Genomic DNA, 23,404 nt, shown 5'->3' with positions numbered 1-23,404 from the left:
TTACAGTCAGAACTTCAGCCCTGATAGTAAGTGAGATATGGGCCTATGGCTAATCCTCCCTACACTATATTCAATACAATAAAATGTGGTCATAAGAATGGCCATACAGGATCAGACCAATGGTCCATTTAGCCCAGTATCTTGTCTTCCAACAGTGGCAGAGCCAGATACTTCAGAAGGAATGAACAGAACAGGACAATTATTGAGTGATCCATCCCCTGTCATCCAATCTCAGCATCTGGCAGTCAGAGGGTTAGGGACAATCAGAGCATGGGGTGGCATCACTGACCACTTTGGCTAATAGCCATTGATGGACCTATTGTTCCTGAAGTTATCTAATTCTTTTTTGAACCCAGTTATACTTTTGACCTTCACAACATCCCCAGCAATGAGTTCCACAGGTTGACTGTGCGTTGTGGAAGAAGTAATTCCTTCTGTTTGTTTTAAACCTCCTCCCTATTAATTTCATAGGGTGACCCCTGGTTTTTGTGTTGTGTAAAAGGATAGATAACACTTCCCTATTCACTTTCTTCACGCCATTCATGATTTTATACACCTCTATTATATCTCCTCTTTTTGTCACCTCTTTTCTAAACTGAACAGTCCCAGCCTTTTTAATCTCTCCTAATATGGAAGCTGTTCCATAACCCTTATAATTTTTTCCCCTTCTCTGTCCCTTTTCTAGTTTTCCTATATCTTTTTTGAGATAGGGCAACCACAACTACACACAGTATTCAAGGTGTGGGTGTACCATGGCTTTATATAGTGGCATTCTATTTTCTGTCATATTATCTATCCCTTTCCTAATAGTTTCTAACATTCTGTGAGCTTTTTTGACTGCCTCAACACATTGAGCAGGTGCTTTCAGAGAGTATCCATAATGACTCCAAGATCTCTTTCATGAGTGGTAGCAGCTAATTTAGACCCCATCATTTTGTATGTATAGTTGGGATTGTTTTCCAATGTGCATTACTTTGCATTTATCAACATTAAATTTCATCTGCCATGTTGTTGCCCAGTCACCCAATTTTGAGAGATCCTTTTGTAGCTCTTCCCAGTCTGCCTCGGACTTAACTATCTTGAGTAGTTTTGTAACATCTGCAAATTTTGCCACCTCACTGTTTTCCCCTTTTCCCAGATCATTTATGAATATGTTAAATAGGAGTGGGCCCAATACAGACCTTGGGGGGCACCACTATTTACCCAGAGGTGATAGTAAGCCGGTTCGGCAGGGCCGCTGATGCAGGGAGGATGGAGAGGGGCAGCTGCCCCAGGGCCTGGCAATTTAAAAGGGCCCGGGACTCCCAGCAGTGGCCGCAACTACCCTGGGGCTGGGGGAGTCTGGCCTCAGCCCCGCCCCTTTTACCTGAGGCCCTCCCTCTTCTGGGGATCCAGAGCCACCCCCCTGAGCTTGCCCAGGACCCTGGCCGCCCTGCGTAAAAGTAAGTTATTTAAGTTACTTTCACGCCTGTATTTACCTCCCTCTATTCTGAAAAGTGACCATTTATTCCTACCCTTTGTTTCCTATCTTTTAACCAGTTAGTGATGCATGAGAAGACCTTCTCTGGAATTCCATGACTGCTTACTTTGCTTAAGAGCCTTTGGCAAGGGACTTCATCAAACACTTTCTGAAAGTCCCAAATACACTATATGCACTGGATCATCGTTGTTCACGTGTTTGTTGCAGGGGCACCATTTAAGGAGGGTAAGGAGGGGCTCTTACCGTCTCCTCGAGTTTCATACCAGAGGTCTGCTTACAGCACATGCCATAGCCCCTGACAGAGCTCTTAACTACACAATCGCTTGATATGTGATGAGTTCTGTGCTGCTCCCAGCTTCCGAGCTTGGGGCAGGGAGTTTGATTATAGAGGGAAGCAGGGTGATCAAGATAGCAAAAGGCTTGTCATTAAATTAAATTAAGGATTGTTAGATGGTCCTGAAAGCATTACCAGGCACTCCAGTGAACAGATACAAAACAAAGGGTAGGACTAAATGGTCAGTTTTCAGAATGGAGTGGGGTAAATAGTGGTGCCCCCCAGGGCTCTGTATTGGGACTAGTGCTGTTCAGCATATTCATAAATGATCTGGGAAGAGGGATAAAGAGGGAGGTGGCAAAATTTGCAGACGATACAAGACTACTCAAGATAGTTAAGTCCCAGGCAGACTGCAAAGAGCGACAAAAGGGATCTCACAGAACTGGGTGACAGGGCAACAACATGGCAGGTGAAATTCAATGTTGATAAATGCAGAGCAATGCACATGGCAAAATATAATCCCAACTACACATACAAAACGATGGATCTAAATTAGCTGCTACCTGTCAAGAAAAAGATTTTGGAGTCACTGTGGATAGTTCTTTGAAAACAATGGCAATATATATATTGCCTCTTTATTAATCCATGGTACACAAACATATTGAATACGGCATGCAGATCTGGTTACCCCATCTCAAAAAAGTTGTATTGGATTTGGAAAAGGTACAGAGAACAGCAACAGAAATGATTATGGATATGGAACAGCTTCTGTATGAGGAGAGATTAAAAAGACTGGGACTTTTCAACTTGGAAAAGAGATGACTAAGCGGGGGAATATGATGGAGGTCTAAAAAATAATGAATGGTGTAGAAAAATTGAATAGGGAAATGTTATTTCCTCCTTCACATAACACAAGAACTAGGGGTCACCCAGTGAAATTAATAGGCAGCAAGCAGATTTAAAACAAACAAAAGGGTTTTTTTTCCACAGTCAACCTGTGGAACTCTTTGCCAGGGGATATTGTGAAGGCCAAAACTAAAACATGGTTCAAAAAAAAAAACTTGATAAGTTCATGGAGGATAGGTCCATCAATGGCTATTATCCAAGATGGACACAGATGGAACACCATGTTCTGTGAATCCCTAGTCCACTGTCTGCCAGAAACTGGGAGTGGGTGATGGAGGATGGATCATCTGATGATTGTCTGTTCTGTTCATTTCCTCTGAAGCATCTGATATTGGCCACTGTTGGAAGACAGGATAGTGGGCTAGATGGACCATTGGTCTTACCCAGTATGGCCCTTCTGATGTTCTTATATATAACCCAGATGTCCCCCACTGTAACGCATTAGACCCCCTGCACTTCCCAGAGCTGAGATAGAACCTAGGAGTCCTCATAGGGTCTGTCTCTCTCTCTGCAGAGTTAGTAACAAAGTAAGAATATACATTAAAATTTGAAACCTAACCAGTGTCCCTTAAGTGACTTGCCACAAGATGTCAGAACATGTTATTATTAGAGCTGAGTGGGTCTAATAGTTATTTAATTTTCTTTCTTTTATATAGGAATTGGATACAATGCTCCTGTCAGCTAATTACTAAGTTATGTGCCAAAAAACTAGAGTTTTCAAGTGCCTAAGTAGCTCCTGGAATCACAGCTAAGGTTGCCCTCCCTACCAAAATCTGAAATAGTGCCCCTGATTTGTTGACCCCCTCAAAGAATTCTAATAGATTGGTGAGGCATGATTTCCTTTTACAAAAGCCATGTTGACTCCTTCCTAGCAAATCACGTTCATCTATGTGTTTGATAATTCCATCCTTTACCGTAGTTTCAACCGATTTGCCTGGTATTGAAGTTAGGCTTACCAGCCAGTAATTGCCATCATTGCCTCTGGAGCCTTTTTTAAAAAAATTGGCATTACTTTAGCTATCCTCTAGTCATCTAGTACAGAGGCTGATTTAAGTGATAGGCTACATAACACAGTTAGTAGTTCTGCAGTTTCATATTTGAGTTCCTTCAGAAATCTTGGGTGAATATCAGCTGGTTTTGGTGATTTATTATTGTGTAATTTATCAATTTGTTCCAAAACCTCCTTTATTGACACCTTGGTCTGGGACAGTTCCTCAGATTTGTCATCTAAAAAGAATGGCTCAGGTGGGGGAATCTCCCTCACATCCTCTGGAGTGAAGATCAATATAAAGAATTAATTTAGCTTCTCCGCAATGGTCTTGTGTTCTTTGCTGTTAGTTTTGTGTCTTTTGCTCTTCAAATTCTGTTTTAGCCTGCCTAATTATACTTTTACATTTCACTTGCCACTCCTTTCTATTTTCCTCTAGAGGATTTGACTTCTAATTTTTAAAGGATGCCTTTTTGCCTCGAACAATCTCTTCCTTTGTTGTTTAGCCATCAGAGCTGGTGATAGGCATAAGCAGACTAAGCAACTACTTAGGACCCTGAGCAGCTCAAGGGGCCCCCTTATTAATTATTAGTATGTGTTGAGTGCAGGAGTGGGGGAAATACTTCTGCTTAGTGCCTCCAATGGGCTAGCAATGGCACTGTTAGCCATTGTGGCATTTTTTGGTCCTCTCACTATTTTTTTGTATTTGGGGTATACATTTAATTTGAGCCTCTATTAGGGTGTTTTTAAAAAGTTTCCGTGGAGCTTGTGGGCATTTCACTCTTGTACCTATTCCTTTTAATTTCTGTTTAACTAGTGAATAAATAGCTTCCTCATTTTTGTATAGTTCCCCTTTCTGAAGTGAAATGCTTCTCTGGTGGGCTTCTTTGGTATTTTCCCCCTGCACGAGGATGTTCAATTTAATTACATTATGGTCACTGAGTAGCAGCCGTGTCAGTCTGTATTCGTAAAAAGAAAAGGAGTACTTGTGGCACCTTAGAGACTAACAAATTTGTTAGTCTCTAAGGTGCCACAAGTACTCCTTTTCTTATTATGGTCACTATTACTGAGCAGTTCAGCTATATTCTCCTCTTGGATCAGACCCTGTGTGCCAGTTAGGTCTAAATCAAGAATTGCCTCTCCCTTTGTGGGTTCCAGGACTAGCTGCTCTGAGCCATTAATGGTGTCTAGAAATTTTATCTCTGTATTCCATCCTGAGATGACACATTGCCAGTCAATAAGGGGATAATTGAAATCCCCCATTATTGTTGAGCTTTCTATTTTTATAGCCTCTCTAATCTCCCAGAGCATTTCATAATCACCATCACTATCCTGGTCAGGTGGCCAGTAGCATACTCCTACCGCTATACTCTTATTATTCAAGAATGTAATTTCTGTCCATACAGATTATATAATACAGTTTGAGTCATTTAAGATTTTTACTATATTTAACTCTATGCTTTCTTTCACTATAGTGCCACTCCCCCACCAGCCCGACCTACTCTGTCATTCCTATATATTTTATACCCTGGTATTACCATGTCCCATTGATTATCCTTATTCCACCAAGTTTCTTTCATGCCTATTATATCAATATCCTTATTTAATACCAGGCACTCAAGTTCATCCATCTTAGTATTTAGACTTACTGCATTTGTATACAAGCAATTATAAAATTTGTCAGCACATAGTTGTCTACCTTCCTTTTTTGTAATTGAATGGGACTTTCCTTTGACTGTGTCTTTTCAGCTGCTACCAGTTTATCAATGTCTATCCTTTCCTCTTTACTAGAATATAGAGAATTCCTGTTAGTAGATCCTCCACAAGGGGATAGCACTGTTCAAACCATGTGCTCCTCTGCACCTGTTGACTTTCCCCCAGCTCTTAGTTTAAAAAACCATCTATGACATTTTTAATGTTACATACCAGTTCCGTTCTGTTCTGTTTTGGTTTAGGTGGAGCCCATCCTTCCTGTATAAGCTCCTCCTTTTCCAAAAGGTTCCCCAGTTCCTAATAAATCTAAAACCCTCCTCCCTACACCATCGTCTCGTCCACACATTGAGATACTGCAGTTCTGCCTGTCTACCTGGCCCTGCATGTGGAACTGGAAGCATTTCAGAGAATAGTATGATGGAGGTCCTGGACTTTAATCTCTTAGCTAGTAGCCTAATTTTGGCCACCCATCTGAATCTTCATCCTACACCCTGTTTAAAGAGGTGTCAGATTTCCATCTCTTTCAGAGCACTTGCTTATCTGTATTTCCACAAGCCTCATTCACATCTACTGAAGTAGGCACCATGTTTTAGATGACCACAATGCCTCTGCATGAGACAAACCTATCCACAAGTTTTCCAGAGCTTTGAAGCCTATGAGCTAAAATCAGGCGTCAGTCCATCACAGCTGTACAGTTGTCAAAATGAATCAGTCTCCTGCATGATTGTTGTGAATTTGCAGGTGTTCAGCCACCTGGAGATGTCAAAGTGCTCTCAATTAAGCCTGATGTAGTTTCCATGGCAAGCTTTCACACTGTCTTCTTCTTAGAATGCTGAATGGTTCTATTTAATCTCTAGATCTGACTTCAGTAATACTTTTGCTCAGTGACTCAGGAGAGCAAGAGGTGCAGTCACTTCTAATACACTGTGGACAAAGCATATAGAATTAATGCTCATTTTGGCAGTTCTTCTGACCTTATTCACCTAGAACTTCTCAGCCTAGCTTCCTGAGGGCTGTACCAGGGGCGCTGGAACAATTTGTACAGTGGGGATGCTGATGATGGAAACCATTTGTTTGGTGTTTGTTATTACTACTTCAAGATAGAACTACTTCAGCCCCCCTAGTTACAGCACCACTGGGTTTTACTGCTCACTAAACAGGTGAGAATATGCAAAGGAGAACTGATGACGAAGAAGAAGAAAGTTACTTACCAATAACTGAATTATTTGAGATGAGCATCTGCATATTCACACACTCTGCCCACCTTCCATACTTTTTTGGAGTCTTAAGTTAAGACTTCCCAAATTAGTGAAGTGAAATGAAAGGTGGTTGGATCCATCCTCACTTTTATATCCTTGGAAGTCTCAGGCAGAGAGGGGAGGTAGGATGGACAAGCAGTTCCAGCAGATGCTGCTGAACAGAAGATTTCAGTGGCTCGCAGCACAGGCACCCTGATTACACAAGTAGGAATATGCAGGGGCTCACCTTAAAGAATTCCAGTTACCAGTACACAATCTGCATTTTTCTTGTCTCCAGTTGCTGAAGGCTGCTATGTTCCACTCAGGATCTGTGGTTCAGTCCAGGGATTGCTGTAGACCTGCCTTGATAGACATAGTCTCCTTGGATTTCATGTATAAATCCTTCAGTCAGCTCCTGAGGTTTACCTTAGAGTAGCAGGCCCTGAAATCCAGCTTGTTGATCTAATCCCAGCCATTTATTTTTGAAGCCTGCTCAAAATGGTTGCTCCAATCAGGCACTAGGCTTTAAGACCTTTAACAACATTGTCATAATGGTGCCCCATGCATAAACTGTAGTCTTTATAAAGCCTCTGTATAAAGCCTTTTACATGATTGATTGTCAGTTTTGGAAATCAATTACAGATAGAGGGCAAGAGCCTGGAAGGAGTGGATTTCAGTAGGAACTAAGGATGATCAGTGCCTTGTGGGATCATAGCAAAACAGTGACATAGCTGGAATTTATAACTCAGGATCTCCTGACTTGCAGGTCTTTGTGAAGACCACTAGACTGCTGCCATGTACTAGGCAAAGAGGAACAAAACACTGTCCAGCACTACTTTAAGCTGCTGTTTTTTTCAGCAATAAGGCCAAACTAGGTTTCTGATCTTGGCAGATGAGATAAATCTTGTGTCTTCCTCAGACACTATGATGCAGAAGATATTTCTTTTAGGTTCTCTTCCATTTGCTGGAAGCTGTCCATTAATTAATAAAATAGAAACTGCTGATATAAGTTGGTGAAGACAAGCTATTCTACTATGTAGGATAGCTCTCTATTAACTTGATAGAATTGCCTCAGGGTATTCCCATGACTTTCTGCTAGTGTCTGTTCTATCTGTAACATCAATCCCAGGATTTCATACTCAGATTGCATAGCAAGCAATACCTCCTTCTCCTTAAGTGGTGTAACCAGATTTCCTAACATGTAAAAAATAGAGTTCCAACAAATTTTGATCTAGAATAACCTTTTGTTTAGTGTGTTTCAGAAGTTCAGTTGCTCTTATTGACTGATGAAAACTGTATGCCTTTTTACAACGATGTTGATTGGGCCAGAAGGACCTAGAAATCAGCCAGCTCTCTCCAACAAGGGATTCCTCTAATATGGCAGAGTCACAAATTGGCTCGTATGCCTTCCACCCCATCAGCGTTTGACAATGGGAATGTGGTAGGGGTAAGACTGTGCATGGCTGAAGAACTATTGTATTCTAGTAATCCTGGGCTTATGGACTGCTTGTCAGAAACTGGTATGCTTTACAGAAGTGTGCAGGCTTGTCTAAAATATGCTAGAATCAGGGCCTCCATAGAACTACCCCAGAATTAGGAGAGCCACAGCCAGATCTCTTGCTGCTTCCCTTTTTAGCTGTATCAAGCGGAAACTAGGAGCAGCTGAGAATGTAAGCCATGTATGTGTACATACTATAGCTACCATTCATTGACACATATAATGTGAGCTACAAAGTGCATAAAAGTCATCTTGCAGATTTTTGACATATATCCACTTATTTGGCATGTTATTTACGTTGGCCAGAATGGTTTTGGTTCTATGTTCACCCTCTTCTAATGCAATGTATTTTTGCTGTTGCTTTCTGTAGTAATCTGTGGAGAAGACATAATTTATTCACAACTAAATGAAAGCCAGTGAGCTGTTAGTGACAGATATGTATTCCATGCATTAGTAGTAGTCTAGATATCAGTAGAAAAGTGATGCACAGAAATGCACAGAAAAGTGTACCTAAAAAATTCAGAACACTGGCAATTCAATCAAATGAATGACTGGGCTGAAAAGCCCTTTCAGGTCCTGATTCTGCAAACTATTATGTACATTCTTATTTGAGTTAAGTGGGTTTATTCCTGTGTGTAAATTTAAGCATGTGTATAAGTGTTTCCAAGACTGAGGGGTCTTAGTATCCAAAGACTCTACTAAAAATATAGAAATGGTAATTGTAACTAAAAATGCATTTGAATTTGACACTGTCATTGAAGTCCTCTGGACACTTTACAAAAAATAAGTAAAGCCAAAATCATATCATTAAGACAACAAAGCTATCAAAAATGCAATACCTGAGCTAATAAACAATCTCTTCTACATCCTATTAATTAACACATAAAACATAAAACTTGAAACAATGAAACTAAAATAGAAATAGAACATTACTGAGCTTTGCCTAAATGCCAGAAGTATGTTGTGCCGCGGTGTACTGTATTTTTAGGGGGAGACCATTCCAGATGCAAGCATTTGACAGAAAAGGAACCACTTCTCTGTCACAGAGTGAGCTGTTCCTTTAAGAAATCTGGGGCTTAACTGCACCTGTACCAGACTAAGCCCACCTCTATAGGTGGAGGAAATGAGATAAGTCATGTGATGGTGAGCATGTGTTTAAACAACATCTAATGGGGTGACGGGATAAGAGCAACCTGCAGGGACCATGACAGACCCAGACCAGTGGGGTACAGGAGTCTGGTGGATGGCAAATATACTGGCCACCGGATGAATAGTTTTCTGTTCCCTGAGTGACCAGAGCATGGTCTGCGCTAAAGCAATCAGGAACCTGCTAGAACCAATTAAGACAGGTAAGCTAATTAAGACACCTGGAGCCAATTAAGAATTTACTAGAATCAATTATGGCAGGCAGGCTAATCAGGACACCTGGTTTAAAAAGGACCTCCCATCAGTTAGTGGGAGGGATGCGCAAGGAGCAGGAAGTGAGAAGGCATGCTGCTGGATGACTGAAGAGTACAAGCGTGATCAGGCTTCAGGAGGAAGATCCTGCAGTGATGATAAAGAAGGTGTTGGGAGCAGGCCATGGGGAAGTATCCCAGGGAGTTGTAGCTGTCACACAACTGATACAGGGGACATTGTAGACAGCTGCTATCCACAGGGCCCTGGGCTGGAACCCGGTGTAGAAGGTGGGCCTGGGTTCTCCCCATCCCCCCAACTCCTGATCGGACACAGGAGGAGTTGACCTGGTCTGTGAGAAAGACAAGAAGGGAAGGTCTAAACTGGAAAGGGATCTGGCCTGTCCCTGACCTAATAGGTGGGACTGAGAGACTGTGGGGATTGTTCTCCGTTTCCCCCATGCTGGCCAGTGATGAGGTTAGCTGAGTGAACGGCAGGTTTGAGCCTCTAGCAGAAGTGGCCAATCTGAGGGCTGCCGTGAACCTCTGAGGCAAACAAATCCGCCAAAAAGCGCAGGACCCCCACAAGGCAGAGGAGGAACTTTGTCACAGGACCTAAATAGAGAAGGACTCTAGGGGAAAATTGGAACGAAAGAGGACTCCACTCTTGAGAATCAGTGCCCTGTGAAGAGCTAGAGGTCTGGCTGTGTAGGAGACCCTGGAAAGGAGGCACAGGACAGCCGTGGTTTTGGGGGTAGGAAAAAAATTTAAAATCTCACAAACTCCTCTCTCTCAAACTCAACTGTTGTCTCCTAAACTACAGCTTGCATATGAGCTATTTTAAAATGCAAACTCACAGGCAATTCATATAACATAACAAAACTTGCCGGTGTTTCAAGGAATCCATAGATCACATTGTATTTCTGTAAACTGTAATAAGTATTTTATCTTCCTCTGCATATCCCATAATTGTAAATTTAAATGATGTTCTTTCAGAGCATACATTAACGTGTCTGTTACTTTCTATTCTGATTGCCGTTACAGACATTTTGATAGTAACTGGGTGCCAATTTACCTATACTACAATTATACCTCATTGAAGAAAAGATTTCTATTTTCAGAAGTCAATGCTTAAGTTGCACACACAAAATATATGCATGCACCAGAAGTGTACGAAAACCTTATATTCCCACATGCAGAATAGATGATTGCCTTGACAAGCACCCATTTATTCAAATAGAAGTAAACATGGGTTTTGTGTACTTAACAGGTGTATATCTGTAATTAGCATGTAAAGTCTTGACCCTCTAAAATTCTTCCGGTTCTTCCACAAGGGAGATCTCAATGTTATTCAGTGGAATTCACCATGGAAGGCAGGATATCTTCTGCAACCCAGGAGGGATTTTGAAAGGCCAGTACTGGAGGCCCTGTTTTTGAAATTTTTACTTTTTCATCATTTTTTTGCAATGTGAACAAGAGAAGCAGAAATAGAAGGAGGAAGGACAGAAGCTGAAATAAGGACAGATGTGGATTTTGTTGTTAACATGTATTAAAGAACTGCTTAATCATTTTGATCTGCCAGTTAATAAATGACATACGTATAGTATCCACCGCAAACACATTGACTAATATACTTCTCATCTCAATTTTACAATTCATATTAGCGGAGGACCTATCTCATAGGGTCATAGTTGAAATTGCTATGAGAATCACTTCCTTGGAATACATGTGTCCATTCAAACAGTTAATTAGTTAGTGAGAGAGCAAAACAAAGCATAGGTTGATAAAGTGAGGAAGGCTTCATTTGGTCATAAGCAGCTGGAGATACTCAGGTGTTAGGACCCTATAGAGATGCAGAGTTCTTCTGCTGATTTTCTAAGGGTATATCTACACTGCAGTTAAAAACCCATGGCTGGCTCATGTGTAAGAGGGTGGGGACCACCTCCAAAGTCCCACTGTCCATTGTGAGGCAACCACCCACAGATAAAGCTCCAGCTCCTCCTTTTCCCTTCCCCTTGCAAGGGAGGAAGATCTGGCTGGAACAAGACAGCCACTGGATATTCAGCTTTATGGGCTTAGTCTCTCAAAGTCTATTGCCCCTTCAGTGGGTTTAACTTCTACCCCAATTCCTCTGGTGTATTGCTTTGCTGTCAGTCAGGGTGACTTCAGGAGTTGTACATCTCTTGGCTATCTCCTCCTTGGCTGGCCTACCTCTGTTACCAGCAGTCTCTGGGTGGAGCAGCCTTCTTCCTGTTCACCTCCCTTCCTGTGGTAAGTTTCCTCTTTTAAGCTGCTGCTCCTTCAGGGTGAACAAGCCTTGCAAGTGTTCCTCATTGGAAGGCAGAAGAGTTCATTAGTTTCTTCCATACTAGTGTGAGAGCATGTCCCTTCATATACCCCACCTCTTAAGATGGGAAGGCCATTCAGGTTGGGTTGTCTCCATTCCGGATCTCTCATGAAAAGAAATTGGCATGGTCCTTTCCCGCCCGGGTTGTACTCAGTAACTACTTGTAGTGCAAGGTACCATCTTATCTGGGGGTTCGTATCCCCCATGGTCTGGATCCAGTGTAAGGGTGTGTGATCAGGGATAAGAGAGAAGAGGCTATACAACAGGTAATACCTGAGGGTGTCTATTTGGTAGTTAATGCCTCCTTTTCAATAACTGAGTATGAGTTTTTCCTAGGGAATACCTACCTACTTAGGTATACAACCAGGTGTTGTTCTCCTCTGAATTTTTGTGAGAGGACAGCGCTGAGACTAACATCCGAGGCATCTATGTGTAGTGTGAATTCCCAAGAAATAAGAGCAGAATGGCGCAGGTGTCAGACACAGTTGTGTTTTCAGTTTCTGAATGCTTCCTCATGCTTTCCATCCCAATAGATCTTCTTAGGGTTGTTAACTTTTATGAGATTTGTAAGAGGGGGCCTTGACTGAAGTGAAGCTGTGGATAAACCTCCGGTAATATCCTGACAGTTCAAGAAAAAGTTTCACTTGTTTCTTCATCGGGGGGATGGGGCACATGGGAGGGCCTGCATCTTGTTGACCACCAGCTTCATAAAGCTATCTCCTACACAAAAAGAAAAGGAGTACTTGTGGCACCTTAGAGACTAACAAATTTATTTGAGCATAAGCTTTCGTGAGCTACAGCTCACTTCATCGGATGCATTTGGTGGAAAATACAGAGGGGAGATTTATATACACACACAGAAAACACGAAACAATGGGTTTTATCATACACACTGTAAGGAGAGTGATCACTTAAGATGAGCTATCACCAGCAGCAGAGGGGGGAAAGGAGGAAAACCTTTCATGGTGACAAGCAAGGTAGGCTATTTCCAGCAGTTAACAAGAACATCTGAGGAACATAGATTGATAGATTCGTAGATACTAAGGTCAGAAGGGACCATTCTGATCATCTAGTCCGACCTCCTGCACAGTGCAGGTCACAGAATCTCACCCACCCGCTCCTACAAAAAACCTCACCTATGTCTGAGCTATTGAAGTCCTTAAATCATGGTTTAAAGACTTCAAGGAGCAGAGAAGCCTCCCTCAAGTCACCCATGCCCCATCCTACAGAGGAAGGCGAAAAACCTCCAGGGCCTCTCCAATCTGCCCTGCAGGAAAATTCCTTCCCGACCCCAAATATGGCAATCAGCTAAACCCTGAGCATATGGGCAAGATTCACCAGCCAGATACTACAGAAAATTCTTTCCTGGATAACTCATATCCCATCTATCTAATATCCCATCTCAGGGGATTAGTCCTATTTACCCTGAATATTTAAAGATCAATTACTTACCAAAATCCCATTATCCCATCATACATTCTCCTCCATAAACTTATCGAGTAGAATCTTAAAACCAGATAGATCTTTTGCCCCCACTGCTTCCCTTGGAAGGCTATTCCAAAACTTCACTCCTCCTTCGTCTAATTTCAAGTCTAAACTTCCTGGTGGCCAGTTTATACCCATTTGTTCTTGTGTCCACATTGGTGCTAAGCTGAAATAATTCCTCTCCCTCTCCTGTATTTATCCCTCTGATATATTTATAGAGAGCAATCATATCTCCCCTCAACCTTCTTTTAGTTAGGCTAAACAAGCCAAGCTCCTTAAGTCTCCTTTCATAAGACAAGTTTTCCATTCCTCGGATCATCCTAGTAGCCCTTCTCTGTACCTGCTCCAGTTTGAATTCATCCTTTTTAAACATGGGAGACCAGAACGGCACACAGTATTCTAGGTGAGTGCCTTGTATAATGGTACTAAAACCTCCTTATCCCTACTAGAAATGCCTCTCCTATGCATCCCAAAACCGCATTAGCTTTTTTCACAGCCATATCACATTGGCAGCTCATAGTCATCCTATGATCAACCAGTACTCCAAGGTCCTTCTCCTCTTCCGTTACTTCTAATTGATGCGTCCCCAACTTATAACTAAAATTCTTGTTATTAATCCCTAAATGCATAACCTTACACTTCTCACTATTAAATTTCATCTTATTACCAGGTGGGGGGGAGATCATACCACACGATCCATTGTCTACAGCCAAGCTCTACGATATAATCGCATTTGCTCCAACCCCTCAGACAGAGACAAACACCTACAAGATCTCTATCATGCATTCCTCCAACTACAATACCCACCTGCTGAAGTGAAGAAACAGATTGACAGAGCCAGAAGAGTACCCAGAAGTCATCTACTACAGGACAGGCCCAACAAAGAAAATAACAGAACGCCACTAGCCATCACCTTCAGCCCCCAACTAAAACCTCTCCAACGCATCATCAAGGATCTACAACCTATCCTGAAGGACGACCCATCACTCTCACAGATCTTGGGAGACAGGCCAGTCCTTGCTTACAGACAGACCCCCAATCTGAAGCAAATACTCACCAGCAACCACACACCACACAACAGAACCACTAACCCAGGATCCTATTCTTGCAACAAAGCCCGTTTCCAACTCTGCCACATATCTATTCAGGGGACACCATCATAGGGCCTAATCACATCAGCCACACTATCAGAGGCTCGTTCACCTGCGCATATACCAATGTGATATATGCCATCATGTGCCAGCAATGCCCCTCTGCCATGTACATTGGTCAAATTGGACAGTCTCTACGTAAAAGAATAAATGGACACAAATCAGATGTCAAGAATTATAACATTCAAAAAACAGTTGGAGAACACTTCAATCTCTCCGGTCACTCGATTACAGACCTGAGGGTGGCTATCCTTCAACAAAAAAACTTCAAAACCAGACTCCAACGAGAGACTGCTGAATTGGAATTAATTTGCAAACTGGATACAATTAACTTAGGCTTGAATAGAGACTGGGAATGGATGAGTCATTACACAAAGTAAAACTATTTCCCCATGTTATTTCTCCAGCCCACCCCACCCCCCACTGTTCCTCAGATGTTCTTGTTAACTGCTGGAAATGGCCTACCTGGCTTGTCACCATGAAAGGTTTTCCTCCTCCCCCCCAACCCTGCTGCTGGTGATAGCTCATCTTAAGTGATCACTCTCTTTACAGTGTGTATGATAAAACCCATTGTTTCATGTTCTCTGTGTGTGTATATAAATCTCCCCTCTGTATTTTCCACCAAATGCATCTGATGAAGTGAGCTGTAGCTCACGAAAGCTTATGCTCAAATAAATTTGTTAGTCTCTAAGGTGCCACAAGTACTCCTTTTCTTTTTGCGAATAGAGACTAACACGGCTGCTACTCTGAAACATCTCCTACACAGTATCCCAAATACTTCACCCACAGCCAACTTACATTTCTCCAGGTTGGCCTTAAGTCCTGTCACCTGTAGGGCTTTTAACAACACCCTTAAATGCTGTAGGTGGTCCTCCCAGGTGGGACTGTAGATGATGATGTCATCAGTGTAGGCTGGTGTGTATTGATGATGGGGGTTGAGGAGCGTATTCATAAGCCATTAGAAGGTAGTGGCAGCCCCCTGGAGGCCAAAAGGCATGTCTTAAATTGGAAGTGCCCAAAAGGGGTGGAGAAAGCAGTTTTCTCTTGCAGGGAAGGGGATAAGGGGATGTGCCAATAACCTTTTTCAGACTGACTGTGCTTAAGTGCTTCATCAGTCCCAGCTGTTCTAGTAACTCATCCACCCTTGTCATTGGGTACACGTCAATTTTATGATGACATTGACTTTTCTGAAGTCAATGGAGAACCGAACTGTACCATCTGGTTTGGGAATAAGAACTATGGGCTCCTCCATTCCCTTTCGGATTCCATAATCATCCCCATCTCCAGTATTGCTCGTACTTCTTCTCGGACCGTATCCTACATCCTTTGTGGCAACGGTCTAGGGTTCTCTCAGACTACCTGATTTAGGGTAGTCTCCAGATGATGTTGGACCAACCACATTCTCCCTGAGCAGTTGGAAAACACCACTGCAAAGTCCCCAATTAGTTGGAGGAGTTGTTTCCTTTGTGCAGAGGAGAGTCCTTCCCTGCCCCAGTATGGTTGCTGGAGCTCTGCTGCTGGGGAACTGGGACCCCAATTCTGGTTCTGCTGGAAAAGGAGTTAACAGCAGGGCCTCCCACACCATCCAAGGTTTGAGAAAGTTCACGTTAGACTTTGGTTTCCTTTCTCTTCCTGGGTAGCCTTATCTCATAGTCCACAGGCCCTACCTGTCTGACACCACTTTGAAGAGATCTTGCCATCGGGTGAAGGCAGTAATAGAAGAACACGGTCACCTGGCTGAACAGTCTGTAGTCATGTCCCTTTATTATAATTTTGTTCCTGGGTGTGTTGGGCCTTCCTCAAATTCTCCCTAATGAACACTCCTACGTTTTTGAGTTGCTCCCTTAAACTGTAAGATATATTGAGTCATGCTTAAGAACCTGATATCTTGTTCTTTCCACCCTTCTCATAGCAAGTCCAGGATGCTCTGCAGTTGGTGACCATAGAGAAAATCAAATGAAGAGAACCCTGTAGAGGCTTGTGGGACCTCCCTTATAGCAAATAGGAGTAGTGGAAATAGCCAGTCCCACTTCTTGGGGTTATCACTGACAAAGCGCTTCAAAATCCCCTTCATGGTCTTATTAAACCTCTCTAATAGACTGTCGGTCTGTGGGTGCTACACTGAGGTCTTTGGGGACTTGACCTTCAAAAGGAAGCATAATTCCCATGTCAGTTGGGAAGTGAAGTTATTACCTTTGTCTGTTAATATTTTGCAGGGAAACCCTACGCATGAGAAGAGCTTCAAGAGCTCTGGAGCTACAGCTGTCACTTTCAGGGAGCAAAGAGGAACAACCTATGGATATCTGGTTGCATAGTCAATAATCACTAGCATGTGCTGATGCCCCACTACAGTCTTTTCTAGGTGTTCCACCATGTCCACCCCATCCTTTCAAATGGAGTGTCACAGGGCGTGGCTTCTCTCCCCCTTATCCCTGAAGAAGCTGCATGGACTCCTGTGGTTGTGCCTTCACCTTTGCCTTTTATTTTAAGTTCACTCCACCATTTCTACAACAAACCCCATTCAGCAATCTATTTACAGCACCAACACTGCCTTTTGGCCCTCTCCCAGGACCTGAGGGGAACAGAGATCTCCACCCCTTGAGGCCTCCATGTAACTGGGCTCAACTAGTATGGACCCCTCTCCCTCCTCCTTGAGACTTCCTTCCTGCCTCTTTGTCAGCCTTGGGCTGATGGGCTAATTGGCTTCTTATTCCATCCAACCAGCCAGCCTGATTGTCTGATTACTTCCATCAGCTTTCTCAAGGGGAACTAATTAAAATCTGAGTGATCAGAGTGCAGGCTCACCTGTTCACACCCTGCACTTTGTCACAGGGGGTCTCAATCAAGGGCAGAGGGACCAAGGGCACTGGCTAGCTGACACTCTGGGAAGGAGGAACTGTTCTCTCACTTCATGGTGTACACCTGACTAACAGAATCAGGCTAATAACTGAGCCAATGTCTTTTCTCTCCCCAGGTGTCCCACACATGGGATATCATGCACCAGCTGCAATACAGCCCAGCAGTTTTGGCACGGTATCAGCAGCTGGGCCATCACCACTGCAGCTTGCTGATTCTTCTCAATTCGGTAAAAGCACTCCTCCCTGAGTTCAAAGTGCAGGTTGCCTCCCTGAGACTCTGTTATTTCTCCATCTATGGGGGCCAGTTGCTCAGATGCATGGCTTAACAAAGGTTCATCCTTCTCTCCTAGCACGAAATTCCCTCCCCATAGGAGGGCTTCCAGGTCCCGACAGTCTGCCTCAAATTCCTCTGTGTGGATCTGCGGTGGGTTGAATGGGATATCCTTCCCTGGAGTGGTTGGCTTTCTCAAGGCTTACCAAGCTCTCGCGAGTTGGTGTCATCACTTGGCCCCTGTTCTCACTTGCGGCCTGAGCCTGAATATTAATGACTCACCAAAAAAAAGGCCAGTCCCAGCCTATGATCACAAGGTAGGCCAACTTTTCTGTATGGGCTCCCACCATCAGTTGTAACCTCTGGCCGGGATAGGTCTTGACATCACTATGGATACATTGAAGGTAGAATGTGGTCTTGGGAGTGGTGTCACTTCCCACTTGGGAGTGGAGGGCTGGACCACTATCTGGCTTCAGCCGGAGTCCAAGAGTCCTTGAACCAGGTTCCCTTGGACCATCACCAGTGCCATCAACTTGGGGGGTGGGGGAGCGGGTCGTACCCAGGTTTCTGACATCCAGCCCTGGGTGTGCTCATATTCCATCAGTGGGCCTCTCTCTTTATGTGCCCTGTCTCCACACAAGAATAGCATGTTAATGGGCTGGGGCTGATGGCCTCTGTCTTAGGTTTGGGAAAACCTGTCTATGGGCTGCTGGCCAGACCTTGGACTGTGAGCCCCACTTCAGTTGTCTGGGGTGCCTGGTGGTCCCGGTGGTGGTGTTGCATTGATGCTCAGCCTCCTTGTCCCCCTAGGGCTGCCTTGGGTCTGAGGAATGGCTGACCCCCTCGAAGAGACTGCTATTGATTTGGCTCACCCCCCCCCCCCGGTGTCCCTTGCCCTGCTGATGACCGGGGTGATTCTGCCTTTAATGACCCTTCAGCTTCTACATAATCCTCCATTAACCTGACTGCTTCTCATAGCATCCCAGGGCAATACCGTAGTACCCACTCCCTGCCTCGGCCACTTGAGTTCTTTCAGTCACTATGGTTGTGACGTGTCATTCCATATTCTTTATGAAAAATATGCTTATGATATGAATATGACATAACTGAGATGTATTTTAAGCAAGATGGCTCATGTGAGATATCACTGGAAAGGTTATGATTTACTGAATGTGATTATCCAATGTGTATGCCTGTATCATTTCTATATCTGAAGTTAGGAATATTGACTGTGTATCTGGATTTCAACTATTCTACTTTGGGTGATGCCCACTACTAATACTTCAGGTACAACAACAGAAAAGCCAGACAGGGTGGATGGCCCATCAGCGAGGACAATGGACTGTGAAAAGATTGGCCTTCCTGCAGATGCTGCATACTACCACTGACTCATGGACACTGTGATCCTACAGAGTCAGGTGGTCTTGTCACCCGATACTAAAACATTACCTGGGACTTCTTGTAACTTTCCCCTGTAAGTGAATGGGGGGAGGGGAGTCACATTTGGAAAACAAAGGATTCCCACCTTATGTAAATTCTATTTAAGGGTGGGGAGGAAGGCAAACAGGACTCTTCCTCTCCATGGCCTGTCTGCCAAAAAAGAAAGACTGCAAAAGGGAAGTCAAGGGGGGAGTCCAGACTAAGACAGGGGTCCAGTTTGAAAAGGAATATAACTGGAACTCTAAACCACAGAAACTTTGAAAACTGCCTGCAACAGTATCTAGGGTGAGAAATACTATTTGTAACCAATTTCTTTAGTGAAACTAGTTTAGTTTGCATGTTTGATTTCATTTGCTTAGTAATCTGCCTTCTTCTGTTTATTACCCCTTTTACCACTTAAAATCTGCCTTTTAAAGTTTTGTTTATCATTAACACAGTTTCTGGAATTTCTAACTGGGTGGGGGGGACACAAAGTGTGCACACCTCTCTCCACATTGAGGCAGAGGGCAAATTTCATAATATATCTGTGGGTCTGCAGTCCAAGGGAGGTGGACATCTGAGAGCTAGAGCAAATCCCCGAAGCGGAGTCTTCCCAGAGCTGATCTGCAGTTGGGTGTGGCCCTGCCTGTGTGTGTATTAGAGGAGGTTTTAAGAGCCTGGCTCAGCAAGATAGGTTAAAGGGGGCCCATGCTGGCAAAACAGGTAGACTTAGTGGTATCTCAGCACATCAGGTGGTTTCCCAAGGGGTCCAACCCGTCAAAGTGGTAACATTCAGGGTCATCCCCCAAAGGGGTATCTCTTGTCCCTAAATCATTGGTGGTGGTTCTCTTCCAAAATATCCAAATAGGTCAAGAAAGCGGACTTTTCACTTGCTTGTAATCCCTTGCCTGCTCTGTGTCCAGATTATGGTAGGCAGCCTATGCCTGACCCATCAGGTATGGGGTTAGGATAAGAGCCCATTGTTCTGGGAGTGACTGGAGCGTCAGTCTACCCTCTCAAATGTGACTAAAAGGCTTTAGGATCATCTTCCAATCCCATCTTGGTGAGCTTCACTGGTACAGGCAGAGGGACCCCTGAAGTGGAATCATGACACCACCCCATTCCTCCCTGCAGGCATAGGGCCAGTACTATCTGCTGTAGCATTTCCTTTTGGAACTCCTGCTGCTGGATCATCATAATCAGGATACTTCTACACAAAGTGAGGTAGCCCATAACAGCAAGTCTTAGTGCCCAGGTTAACAGCATAAAGCACATGGACTTTAAACAGCATAAAGCACTCCTGCACTAAAAGTAGCTGCACAGATGTTGTGGCTGGGGCTGGAGCTCAGGCTCTGAAGCCAGGCTTGAAGGCTTGCTGTGTAGACAGACCCATAGTGTCAGGTACTAGAATCCTGTCTAGAAATGCAGACCTATTTTGACAACTGTCCTTAGCCAGCCTCTTAGCTCCAAAAAAGGAATGTAAAAGGGGCTGGACTCTATCTGAGGGAGATGAAATTCAAGGCAAAGACATAGAAAGCTGTCTTGGAGATCCATAGGAACAGCTAAATTCTGGAAGAAGCTTAGCACTTCGTGATTTATGTTTTGTTGCTAAGAATAAAGGAAAACCCCTGAAAAAAGATAAGGTTTGGATGCTGACCCTGCATGTGCATGTGCTGTGTGTTCAAACTTGGCCTGTTCTCATGCACTAGAGAGCACATTATTTTATGTGTTTAAATGTACAATCATGGTGGATTTCATAAACAGCAATGTGCACAACACCTGCAGTGTTTTAAATAAGTTTTTTTTTTTAAATCATAAACTTAATTCTGATCTCAGGGTTTGTCTACATGGAGACATCTAGGGAAATTATTCCAAATTAACTAAAAGTGAGAATTTGAAGTGGATTCGTTTAACCACATTAAACATTAAAGTGAATTAAACTAACCCTAATTAAGACCACTTAAACTCCGAATAACAGCATCCACAAGGGAGTTTATGCAGTTTAACTAATCCAAGCATTAAAGCACTAGTAAAATAGTTGTTAGGACCTTTTGGATCCACCTGGAAGCACACAGAACCAGAAATCTTCTGATAGTCTAATTCTATGAGATTTTAAATACAGATAAACCTTTTTTCATCAGTAAATATATATGTGTCATTAAATATTGTTTGTTAATGGGATAAAAACAAGATGTCAAGAGAACATTGACATTGTATAGTTATGCACTCAAAAGTCAAGAAATGACAAAGTTAGGGTTGCAAAAAAAACCCCAAAAAACCTCTGCCCCCTCATGCCTAGCTTACAGTAAAGCCTTTAATTATATGATCTTTGGCTATTTGCTGTTTAAGGGTTTGATCCTGCACCGATGAAATCAATGGGGGTTCTTCGACAGACTTAAATGGGAGTAGGATTGAGTCTTACCTCTTGGTCCTCCCTAGCCCCTTTTCTATTGGCTTCAGCAGGCCTCATTCCTGCAAAGACTTGCATACATACTTAACTTTAAGTACATGAATAGTGTTGTTGAGTTTGTTGGGACTACTTGTATGTTAAAAAGGATGTGTTTAAGTGTTTGCAAGACTGGACCCTAGGCCTGGGTTTCCATTTCCTGAAGCATATGAATTACAGCTTAATCCTTGCTATTTAACAGTAGCACATAAGATTGTGGGGGCGGGGAGGAGGGAATAGTTCCTTCCAGTCCTTGTTCTTGGGTATTCGTGTTTTCTATGACTATGGTATTGTGGCTCTGCATGTATGTGATTGTCTTTTAATTTTGTAACAAAATGTAAAGGGAAGTAAAAACAAGCAAAACAGTTTCTATTACATATTCATGGTAATACTCTGCAGGCTTTTAATTATTTATTGACAATCAGTTACCCTGTAACTAAGAAATCATTGTAATAAAAGAAATCAGAATGATAAATAATTTCAATATCAAATTTATCCTTGAATAATTTGCTTTCTAGGAAACAGAAAAGATAATTACTAACAAAGAACTCAATCCAAAACCAACTGAAATCAATAGAAACATTTAGACTATATTCACTGAATGATTTGGACAGAGTCCTTTTAAAATAAACCACTATTGGGTACAGGTATGTATACCTCACCTAGATTTAGGTTCCCAGTGTAAATATTTAGTATTAAAGGATATATTTGCATGGTTTAATAGGCAGCAACTTCAATAAGCCTATTTACTTATTTCTGTGTTTAAATTAGGCACAACATGAACATTAAGTATGTAACCGACTTCACTGACTGGGAGCATGAATGGGCCTCAAAATGCCACTTGTTAGTACTCTTAGGTCTTTTGGCAAATATAACTTTTAAATGAATCCTGCTTTATCAGTTTTCTTGAAGGAAAAACATTTAAATAAACCAATCAAATGTTATGACAGATGCATTGCTGATACCTTTTCATTCTTCTTCCTGATTACTCAGTATATATTACAGCGATTGCACATACCTTGAGCTTTTTGACATTGGTGCAGGGATCATTGGAGAAACTCTCAGTATCTGAAATTTCGATGTCTTCACCATACAGAACACCGGTTAGATCGTTCCTCACCTATCACAGAATGAGAAAAGGGTAAAAGGAATAAAGGAACCCCCAAAGGAGGAAGCAGATGGACTCTCTTGAATCACCATAAGAAGATTCAAACACATGAAGGATGATATGGATTTTCTTTTTTTCCTCTAGAATGAGACTGTCACAGTTCAGGGCAACTGCACCTGTATTTCCCTCATTATAGTCCAGCAAGGGCCACTCTCAGGCCTCTAGATTCCCTGCCATCACCTGTATTGGCAGACACCTGTGCCTCTTTCCCTCCTGAATGGGGCTTGTCCATACTGCACAGATCCCAGCCTACAGTGTGAATTCCCCAGCAAAACAGACTTTCTTCACAGGACAGCTTTATCTTCTCCTCAAAGACTATATACCATGTCATTGCCACAATGAAGGTACCACACAGCTCTTTCTAAGCAAGCACATTTATTCTTAAGGTGAAAGCATTGCACAGAAAACATATCAGAAACAATACAAGAACCTATACTTACACTAAAAACTTACCAGAGATCACCTCAACCCCAGGAAGGGCTCTGGCAGGAGATCAGTCCTTCAAACCCCACCAAGAGGTTTTTCTGTGATCACAAGTTCAAAAGAGCTTTCATTCAGAACAAGAACCCCCATGAATTTTTGAGCCACTCCATTATCTACTTTGGGCCTTGGATCTTGTCCACTTATAACAGGTGATCAGTAGACAATGGGTTTCTCCTCAGAATGTAGCTACAAAGGTTGGTTCAGAAGGTGAGAAGTTCCCATCCCCTCCTCTCAAGTATTTCCTGGGAAACCCAGTCAACTAAAAGTTCATTCTTATCTGGACAT

The 23,404-nt window shown here is 42.9% G+C and overlaps 1 protein-coding gene across 3 annotated transcripts in view; it reads right to left on the bottom strand.

Annotated features, from left to right (window-relative positions):
- GABBR2 (gamma-aminobutyric acid type B receptor subunit 2) overlaps positions 1–23,404 on the bottom strand; it is an 868,870-nt gene that overhangs the window by 473,051 nt on the left and 372,415 nt on the right. For all 3 annotated transcript variants that reach the window (XM_038393151.2, XM_038393150.2, XM_043508506.1), the window contains exon 4: positions 22,487–22,588. In XM_038393151.2, the coding sequence (XP_038249079.1) occupies positions 22,487–22,588 (102 nt within the window). The remainder of the gene's footprint in view (positions 1–22,486; positions 22,589–23,404) is intronic.

Source organism: Dermochelys coriacea, chromosome 2 (genome assembly GCF_009764565.3).
Source record: "Dermochelys coriacea isolate rDerCor1 chromosome 2, rDerCor1.pri.v4, whole genome shotgun sequence".
Lineage (NCBI taxonomy): Eukaryota > Metazoa > Chordata > Testudines > Dermochelyidae > Dermochelys > Dermochelys coriacea.
This window is presented reverse-complemented; position numbering and strand designations above follow the sequence as displayed.